Below are 10684 nucleotides of genomic sequence, written 5' to 3'. Positions count from 1 at the left end.
TTCCAGTTAATGTGCTTCTCCCGGTGAGATCTTCTGCCAGGGTGACCTTCCCCCAGCTCCAGAACACAGGCATTGCTTGAAAACAATCCTTTTAATGCTTCCCTGTTTGGGTCGTAGTTGAAAGCAAGAGGTGAAAATGAACTGATATTGAAAGAGGATTTTTAACAAGGATAATTTTCTATTTCAGGCCCAGGGCATTTCTCACAGCTATTCTAATGCATGGCTTTTCTTCATAGGACTCATTAAGTCCATATCCTTTGACTGCAGTGGCTCTCAGCTAAAACAGTTCACACTCCAGGAAACTTGCCTCTTCATGTACCCTTCATGAATACCTCTCTGTTTGTATTTTAAAATTAACTAATTAATTAAATTAACAGCTGGTTTCTTCATTTCCAGCTGGGAAATTTACTCTGCTCCAGCTCCCCTCCCTAAAGTTAAACAAACTGAACAAGCTTTCTGAAGATACAGGCTTTACATTGTTCTCTTTGCACAAGATCTGCTCAGATACTGTTGGTCTCTAAAGGCTGTTGTATTAACCAACAGAAATAGTAAGGCTCTGCATGGCCTTCACAATTCAAACACAACTCATTAGGTTTAGACACATTTTCCGAATCTTCATATGATATATGAGTACTTTAAAGTTTTGGAATTTTTTTTTCCCATAAAAATATGGTTCAGCTGGGATGGAGTATGCACGCCAACTATGTTGGTAGAGATATTGTTTCCTGCTGCATTTAATACTATTATAGGATTTCACAGTTAGCTTCACAGATTTTGCTGACCTGCAGAAGTACCTTGTACCACTCCATTTCATCCTCCTCTCTGCTTAGGGTCTACGAAGCCCATAAAGGCTTTTCTCAAGACCCTTTCAAACCCCTTCTGTTATTTCTTCGGTAATTGCGACAGTTAATAGGAAATGTAATGTTTATATAGCTTTTGGCATCTGTGCTGCATTATTTTCTCATGTATTGTGTACCCAAAATATTAGATTGAATTCAATCTTTAAAGGCTATGTTATTCTCGTTAAATGTCTCTAAACAGAAAGGTGGAAAATCCCACAGGTTTCAACAGGAGAAATAGATTTTACTCCCATTCAGTGACTTGATGGAAACACCTTAAACAAAAGCCTTTTTTTTCAGTCAAGGTTTTAATCACAATGAAATCGGGGTTTAATCTCTGTGAAGACTTAGTTTTCTTGATTTCAGTTTGTCGGATCATATTTGAAACACCTCTTTTTTTTCGTTTTGTTATTGTTTTGAGCGTGCTGCAGCACACCCCGAAACTCCTGTCGTACTTCCCGTTCAGAACGCTCCTCTCAGGTGCCTGACCGGCGGCGTAAAAGGGGCAATTTCAACAAAGTCTAAGGTCTCAGTTTTGCGCTGTAGCCCAAAACGACTTGTTTTCCCGTTGTGCCTTTCCTGAATTCGGCCAAGCACCCGGTTTGCTCTGAGGGGTTCAGCGGCCCGGGAGAGCGGCCCCTCGGCGGGGTCCGGGGCGGGCTGGCCGGGGCCGCTTCTCCCGCAGCCGGACACAACTTTCCCACCGCCCGCCAGCACGGCTCCGTCTTGCCACACTCCGGGCGCGCCGGTCCGGTCTGCCCGGGGCTGGGGATCGGGGTCGAGACCGGGAGCGGGACGGGAGCCGGCACTGAGCCGGCACTGGGACCAGACCCGCGCTCCGCCCGCCGCCCCCTGCCGGTGACGTCACGGCGCGGTGACGTGTCGCCCGGCGGCGCGGGGGCCGCCGGAAGCGGCGGGTGGTGGCGGGGCCGGCGCGGAGCGGGTTCGACCCGCCGGGGCGGCAGCGGCGCAGCCGGAGCTCCTGCCCCTTCCTTCCTTCCTTCCTTCCTTCCTTCCCTCCCTCCGTGCTCGTGTTCCTGCCTTCGCTCCGCTGCAGCGCGGCACCGATGAGCGCGCTCCGAGCGTCCGGCGTGCGGCCGGTGCCGACCTGGCTGCTCCTGCCGGGGCTGCTCCTGCTGGCGCTGCTCCTGCCGGGGCTGCTCCTGCCTGGCGCCGCCGCGGGCGCGGGCTGCGACCTGGAGGCTGCGGCCGGCGGCGGCGGCCGGCGGGGAGGACGAGGAGGTGCCGCCGCCTCTGCGGCGGAGCCGGCGACAGGTAACGGCCCCGCGGGTCCCGCCGGGCTGCCGGCGAGGGGAGGGAGCCTTTCCCGCGGTGTCCGCGGCGCTCCCGAGCGCCTCCGAGCCGCCCCCTTTCGCCGCGGGGCAGCCGCGGTGCGGCTCTGCAGAGGGCGCCGGGCCGGGCTGCGGGGGGTCCGGCTGCGGCGGCGGCGGCACTGCGGTACTGCCCGACGCGGCCCTTCCCGGGAAGGAGCCCGCCGCAGGATGTGTGCCGGGTCCTGTTGAATAGCGATATTGTTGGGAGCCGGAGCCTCCGCTTCCGCGTTGGCTCCCGCGGTGCCGCCCGTGCGGGGTCTGTGTGTGAGCGCCGAGCGCGGCTGCGGGACCCGCCCCGGCACCTCGCGGGTCCCGCGGTATCGGAGCGCAGCCCCGCGCTGCACAGGCAGGGATGTCCATCCCTGCCCTCAGGGGCGTTCAGTTCTCCAGGAAAGTGTGGAAAGCATTCCAGCCTTCACTTAATTCTGTTAAGAAAAGTGAGTATGTTCATACTAAAGTACTTTAGGGCAAATGGTAATGCCTGCAGTTAAAACCAGCAGTTGGGCTGAAAACGTTTAAAACAATCTAATTTCAGCAGGCTCTGATGGCTTTGAATTGCTTATACGCATTCTGAATCTGTCTTGTAATGAGTGGTAGGAAGCTTTACAGTTTTTCAGACAGTTCACTTAGGAAAATGGGATTTGCATGCAGGGAAGTGCTGTAAAACATTCAGGAGTTTGTCATATCTCATAATGTGCTTTTTAAAAAGCTCTGTAATTGGAAGGAGGAGCATAGAAGGTGGAAGAAAAAGAATAAGCCGTACCCCTTCATAATCACAGCAGTGTGGTTTCTTATCAGAGAAAAACTTCTGATGTTGTTTGGAGTAGTATTGACACCCTGAGCTAAAATTACTGAACTTCAGCGGATGGGACGTGCATGGATTTCTTCCCAGCCTAACACCTTAAAAACATGAATTTTAATTATAACTAATGAAACTTCAGCAGTATTCACGAAATAACTCTGAGATGGAGATGCGAGGCTACGTGATCTAGCGGTCTTGTTTGAGGACATGACACTTCTGAATTCTGAATTGTCTAATCTGTTGGCTGGCTGTATAAACTAAGGAAGCTGGAACATCCGCAGTCTGTGAAGCAGCAGTTGTACCTCCCAAGGGTGCTGTGAAAATGCTATATCGGAACAACTCGCTCTCTTTTGTTTTTTTTTTTTTTTAATTGTAATTAATCTGGTTGTAGGTGGTATTAAATGTTTCTTACTATGTATAGTGCTGATGCTTTCTACATTTCGTGCTTAATCAATTTTGATGTGTCTGTATGGAAAAAAGTAATTTTTTTTTTTATGTTTTATGGACTAAAATACTGAGATGCCTGTCAGCCATGCCCTCTCCCTCTCAGCAGTGAAGAAATACAATCCTTCCTCTCTGGTGAAGAAATACAATTATTTGAGAAATCTAACATGTTATAAGTGGGCTTATTGTGTTACATAACATTTTGGTCTGGAAAATAAATATGGTTAAAAGCCATCTTAGAATCAGTTTTAAACTTTAGGAGGTTTCAACGTAGTTCCATGTTCATCTGGTTGATTGATACGGTATTTCAGTTGATCCTATAAGTTTGCATGTCAAGTAACTAATCCCTAAATAGCTTTAAATTACTTTTTGCAAAGCTGGAAGATCTCTTGAAGGTTGGGAGAAAATCAGATGACTTGTTCTGGGGGTGATTTTAGTTATATTATCTATCATTTTCTTGAAAGTTAAAAATTGCAGATGTGCCATTGAGTTAGGAGGGAATGCCAACACTTGTCTGGAGAAGAATAGAATAAACTTTTAATTCAATCATTTTAACAGGTTTGGGAAGTACAACCCAAAAGTTAAAAAGCTGCTATGTACAAAATGCCACACTAGGAAGAGGCTGTAGGATGCTCAAATACAGATGTTTGGGAAGCAGAGGTGTAGGAAATAATTCAGGACTCCTAGTCACAAATTGGTCTGTGAGCAACATGTGGATGGCAAAAGTGGATGTTATCCTTGGATATGTGAAATCGGTTTAAGTTACAGAAGGCTTTTATTTTTTCTTTTTGATTGCACTTTTGTGTTTAGTCTTGAGTATTAAACAACCCAAAAAGTAGAGAGGAAAGTAGCAATGTGGATTGAGAGGCTCCAAACCCATGAATAATTTCTTTTTTTTTTGTTGAAGTATTGCATTATTTTGGTGTGGTGGAAAAGGCTGTGGGATGGGTATGTATGCATGCAAGAAATAGTTCACAGAAGCACTGTTTTCTTTTTAAACTTTTTTCCGTTTTTTTTTTTTTTTCTGTGGTTCTGATGTAGATTAAGAGGAAGTAAATTTTAGTGGGCGAGATTTAGATTAAATATAGGCTGGAAAGTTTTTACCTATAACAGTCAAATTACTTAGATTTTTAAACAAGTTCCCATTATCAGAGGTTATTAGTGAGTTAGAGCAGAAGCTGGCAAAGATAATCTAAACACTTGACAGAAAAGGGATGTAAAATGAATTTTAGGAGTAGGGAAGAGCCCAAGATTCTATTTTTGCCATATTTCCTCAGGTATTCAAGGATTTATTTAATTGTTTATATAGATTATCATTACTGTTTTTTGCCTGTGTATACGTGCCTTTTTAACAGTATTTTTAAATGACAGCTAAATAGGTAACATCTGACACTGTGCTTGAAGGTATTTAGTTGTGGTTATGAAAGTCGGATCAACAAAACTGTGTCTCCACTGGATGGAACACCATGAGGCTGTTTCCCTAGTCACGCTGACTCTGCTTGTTCCCTAGTTAATTTGGTAGAAAGTTTTAAGGAACCTTCTGTTCTGAGCCTGCAGATGACACTGGGGTTTTGCATGCTGTTTATTCATTGACTTTTAAGTTGCTTTGTAATTCTGGATAATTTTGGATAATTCTGGATTCTTTTCTTGTTTAAATTTAATCCATGACTGTGGATTAATTTGCTGCCTTTGAGGTGAGACAGAGAACCTGAACCTGTATTTAGCTAATAAATTTCTCTCAAATTATGTCTTATAATGAGCTAGATCAGTTTTTAATACAGCACTACATTGTATTTACTGAAAAAAAAATGCACTGCATAACATAACCTTTCCTTAAAGTAATTCAAAGATTTTTCTTTCAATTGAGTTTCTATTCTGGAATTAGCCATCATTTTAACACTCTGAGCTCTTCAAATTAATCAGAGTTTGGCATCTGAGAAGCAAAGGTTTCTGGAAAACGGGTTTTTAGATGCAGTGTTACAATTGGCTTGAGCCATTCTCATGTGGGTGACTGTTGAAGTGTGGCTTTTTTCTCTGGAGTTGACCCCAGCTGGCCATGCAAGCAATATTGTTAGCACAGGAGAGCTAGTAGGAGTAGGCATGCTCATCCCACTACTTGAAACCCACGAGGAGGGAAGGAGTTCATGCTCCCTTTCCCCTAGTGCCGATGAGCACTGTCTGTTGCTTTAACTTGCTTGGATGTGAAAAAAACCATAGGCAACTGGAAAAATTATGAATTTCTTATCCTGACTTGCTTTAAGCACTAGTACCAGTGCAAAGAAGAGGGAGGACCGTGTGGGTGGGGGTCAACAGGGGTGAACAAGGATGGTCTGCTTCCTGTGATGGCATCAAGTGATGGTCTGAACAGAGCTGCCCGTAGAATTGTATCACTAAGGTGACTGTGAAACTGTGGCAGTGACCTTTTGAGGCTTGAATAATGCATTTGGAATTTGGTGGTTATGTGTTAGGCTTCATATGTGGTGGACTAATATAAAGAGGATGATGAATTTGGTCACATAGCAAAATACTTTTGCATGATTATTTTGGCATGCACTGGTCTTAAAAGTTTGTGAGCTGTGAGATTTCTGCAGCTTCCTTAGTAAACTGCTTTTTAGGGCTAGTAGATTTTGCTAGTGATGAAAACTCAACATTACAGGTTTGGGATATTTTTAATTCCATTACTTCTATTTGTTTGTCTCTAGTTAAACTTATGATCTGGTCTTACCATTTCTGTTGAGAGGACAGAAATTTCAAGCCCTCTCTCCTCTAAAGGATGATGACTTCAAGCTGTCCTTTACTTTTTGATAGCATCTCAATGTAGTCATCTGTCTTGGAAATCCAATTAGTTTCTCAGTTTAATTAAGTTTTTAGTTTCTTATCATATTCTTTATTTTTAGTGATAAAGAATAGGAGAAATTCAGGAGAGATCTGTGTTTGGATAGCTCAGTCAGCAATTGACTTGTTGTCACTATGGCATATAGCTAAAAAAGCTGTGGATGACTGGATTTGCAGAGGATTTTGAAGCAAATATTAAAAAACAATTAACCAGGAAAATTCTTGGCCTTTAAGTAGCTGAGTGGCATTGGACTCCCAAGCAGAGTTAAGATATCAAGCACTTGTAACTTCCTTTGCCCATAGTTGAGTATTTTTGCCTTCCAGCCTTCCAGTGTTTTGACTGTAACTCTTCCGTGCTTCTGCTAGTGCATTCTGCACCTTCTGGTGTCCTGTGAGCTTTTGTCCTTGACCATCAGCTTCACCTCTTCTGAAGATTCGGTCTTACTGTTGTGATTTAGTCAGATTATTTAGCTGGTATTTTGTTCTCGTTTACAGTAGTAATCTGTAGTGGACCCTTCTTAAAACCCCTCTCTCCCTGAAACATTTGGACTCTGTCATCCCTCCCTCAGCAGGTTTTTGTGTTGCCCTTTCAGCTATAAGCTTTCTGAAGGCAGCTCTGCTTTTCTGAGGACCTCCTACCAGATTCTGGCTGACTGGTCCTACGCAACTTGGGCATGACTCATTTTCTTCTGCCTAACTCCAGGGATACTGATCTATCATGACTAGATTGAGCTGCCATATGTTTGTCAAAGGAGGACTGTACCCAGTGACAGGCGCAGTTGATCTGGATAAGATTTCCCATGATGATACTATCACTATGAAAAACACCTAAAAATACAGGGGTTTTCTAATATTTGTGTGAAGTAAGCAGTTTGATATCCTTTAATTGATTTTTAGCTTGCCTGCTCTAACTTGTATGTCTTTTTTGTATTTAGGATCTGTTTTCAATCAGCATTGAGGAACATGTAGCAAAGAGTTGTGATGTGCGAAAGCTAAGAAAATTAGTAGTGCTCCCTTTTTTTTTTTTTAAGGCATTGTCAGAGAATGCTCAGAAGTCAAGAATATGTTATTTTAGACATAAGTGTTGAGTAATTTACTGCGGAAATCTTGATGTCTGAAAAGACTTCATTGGGATTAGTCTGTTACATCCTATCTGTGAAACTGACTTATTAAAATACAGGGATTTGAGATGTTTATTTTGACCATAATAGGGTGTGTGTAAAGAATAAATAGCCACTGTGTTTGTTGTCCTAAAATAAGCACATATACGTTTTAGAAACCAAGGTGAGTTTCAAGTTATTACATAAGTTAGTGCTATTCTGCCTTTGGTTACTACTAAGTCTCTCCTGTTACTATGGAAACTGTCTTCGCATATCTGAAAGGGGAGGGGTGAATAAAATGATAATGCCTTGTTAAAATTTAGAATCAGCATAAACAGAATGTGATGATTGTGTGGGTACTAGAAAATTTGCATTTGTTTACTTCATTCCTCTGAGCACTTCAAAGAACTGAAGGGAGTTTTATTTGTGATAGCTTTCTTCCCCCTGCCCTTTTCTTCTGGATCTTGCTCATTTTCTTTCAAATCCAAAAATCATGGCATTTTTCAGAGATCTGGTACAAATATCTTGAAATCTGTGTAATGAGAAGTACTCTAGAGTTTTAACTAAAAACTGTCGTGGAAATTGAAAGTAATGTGCTTGTCAGAACAGTTAAGAATTTGAGCTCACAGTGCTCAGAACTGTTGACTCATTTGATTCAACAGAATTTGAATTAACAGGTAAGAACCACTGACCTTTTAAATCTTATATTCCTGTGGTCCCTTGCAAAGATCTTGAAGTATATCTGGAGAAAATTTACTCTCTATGCAGACAGTGTTATGCTACTGCAGATGAATCTTGCTTCTCCAGTGATTCCTGGATGCTGAGGTGGGAAGGAAATCCATCATTGACTCATTGCAGCTTGTATTGCCAACCACAAGCAGCACCACAGAAGCTTGTGTACACTGGAATGGTTGTTGGGGCTACTTGGATTGTGTGAAGCTTTAACTTTTGCAGTAGCTGAGAATTTATAGGAATGCAAAGATGGATTTGATCTTTTTCCTCTAGGAAACACTTTCTGTTTTCTGCCTTTTCTTCTGCATCATGAAGCTTTTAAAAGTGAACAGCAGCCCAGCCCTCTGGTACTGTCTCCAGTTAAAATTTTAATACCTGATTTTTTTGTGTGTACCATATTTCTGTGGTTAGTGTTCATTTGTAAGAAGTTGGCATGTTCTCAGCTTCTAAAACTGAGATGAGCAATAAACAGTAGTTTATCTGAACCTATTTAAAGCTGTGTTTAAAACCCAACAAACCTCGTGGTAGAGTATTAATTTAAGCAAGATTATGTTGAATAAAAAACTGGTGAAGACATTTTGGTTTTTTAGGCTCTGTGTACTTACTCCTTGGAAAGGGAAACCTTCCATACCTGAAGGTGTTGTATGAATGCTTTCTTGCTTTGTGGGTTAAAATAAAGTAAGGAGTTAATTGTTTGTAATTATTAAGCATGTGTAGTAATGTGAAACAGATAAAGGAACAGTTTTTCTCAGTTCCATCTAGTGTCTCTGTGCACTGAATTACTTAAAATTCAGAGTTTTCTGCAAGTTAAATATGTTATTTAGAAAGGAAATTTTCACACAAATGCTGTTTTATTCCTAATAGTAAATACCTCCTCTTGGCTTCCCTGGAGCTTGGTTAGCATTGATTCCTGAATGTTTCTTGTTTGTGTGTTTTGTTTTTTTTTTCCTATGTGTAGCATTTGATGAATGAGTGAATGGCTCAATAAGTGATTTTTTATTTTTGAGATTTATTCTGTTTACATACGTTCAGTCAGCTTTTCTAGGAAATTATCAATTTTGACTAATAACTTTTGTCAGTCTGCTAAATTTTTTTTTTGCCAGCCACAGATTTTTACTTGAAATGCATTCCTACCCCCGCCCTCACTAGATGCAGTAAGCAGGTGAATCTTTTGTTTGTATGCCCATATCGAAAGCAAATAAAAATAATGTCTTATGTTGTTTCTCTCTAGTAGTCTTCAAATAACAAGCTTGATTAGTTTTTCCTCATTTTGAAATGCTACACAATATTTTTATTTGAATGACAACAACCAAAAAATACTATAGTGTTAACAAATAAAACCCACACCCAAATCATGTGTTCTGGGATGATTTTGAAACAAATATGAAAGGTAGTTATTCTGAGTAGGAGACTTCCCTCTACTGTAGTTTTAATTCTAGATTGCTATATATAGAGGGTTGGAAAGTAACTTGCTGTAACATTGTATGCCAAAATACCTTTGTCTTAGTTATTTTCATTGCCTGAAGTATTAAAAATTATTTTGAAGTGAAAATTAAAAGACTTTTTTAGTGCCAAGTATTGTTTACTGATTTGGTAAATATGAAAATTGGACTATATAGTGTCATATAGTTCCAAAATTTATATTGTCATGTGTCAGGAAGGGAAAATATATTTATATCCTTTCCTAGTTGTGGTTTTTAGTTGGCAGATGAAATGCATGAAGACAGCTCCATCTTTCTCAGCATATATTTTTAATTTTTATTTCAAAAACTTAACTTTGTCAGTATTTTTTTTGAACACGGCTGCCTCAGTCTCTTGTTCATACCTGGTTTGTGTTTCCTAAATATATTTACTGAAACTACCAGTGCCATAGAGGGTATTGTAGTTACTTTGGAAACAACACAGCTATGTGTCAGTCTAAAGTACAGATAAGAGCCCATGAAATGGATTCTATTGACTTCAGTGTACAAACCTCTGTTATGTATTTATTCACTGGCATTTCATTCTAAGGCTGCCTTTTGGTTTTGGTCTTGTGAAACTCCACTTAGGATAATTGGCCTTACTGCCTTAGTGTTGCAGGCAGCAGTGCCAGACCTGTAGCTCTGCAGCCTTTAAAGGATGTGACTTCCTTACTGGTTTAACCTGACCTTGGAATCGGCGGTTTCTCAGAAAGGGGTGCTCCTGCTTTCTGCTTGTTGCTTTCTCTCTCTCCCAGCCTATTCTGTGTGTTCCAGTTGCTCACTTATCACATCTGGAGTTGGGCTAGTTTGGGGGAATTGATCAAGATGAAAGTTGTGACTGATTTTTTAATTTTTTTTTTACATCAGTATCATGTCTTTGCTTCAGTTCAGTGCACAGCTGCACAACAGCATCTGTTGTGCACAGCTGCACAACAGCATCCTCCAGGGCTGGAGGAAGGTATTATTAACCATTTTAGTGGAAGCCCACTCATGGCAAGTAAATAGTGACTGAGAAAGGTCGGTAAGGGAGACTTAGGTACTCACAAAAAGCAGTGTTTTACACAGGTCATACCAACTGTGAATCTGAAAAATGACATTCAGAATTGATAAGGAAATACCAAATTATCCATAATATTTG

At 41.4% G+C, this 10684-nt stretch overlaps 1 protein-coding gene across 4 annotated transcripts in view; it reads left to right on the top strand.

Moving 5' to 3' along the window:
- Positions 1-1738: 1738 nt before the first annotated feature.
- STIM2 (stromal interaction molecule 2) overlaps positions 1739-10684 on the top strand; it is a 65210-nt gene continuing 56264 nt past the window's right edge. The window contains exon 1 of one of the 4 annotated variants that reach the window (XM_064653070.1): positions 1739-2114. In XM_064653070.1, the coding sequence (XP_064509140.1) occupies positions 1907-2114 (208 nt within the window). In that variant the 5' untranslated portion in view covers positions 1739-1906. Of the gene's footprint in view, positions 2115-2478; positions 2611-8013; positions 8032-10684 lie in introns of those variants that run through there. The other 3 variants (XM_064653071.1, XM_064653068.1, XM_064653069.1) reach the window with 3 other exon arrangements.

This window comes from Pseudopipra pipra, chromosome 4 (genome assembly GCF_036250125.1).
Source record: "Pseudopipra pipra isolate bDixPip1 chromosome 4, bDixPip1.hap1, whole genome shotgun sequence".
Lineage (NCBI taxonomy): Eukaryota > Metazoa > Chordata > Aves > Passeriformes > Pipridae > Pseudopipra > Pseudopipra pipra.
Note: the sequence above shows the minus strand (reverse complement) of the source record. Positions and strands in the feature narration are given on the sequence as shown.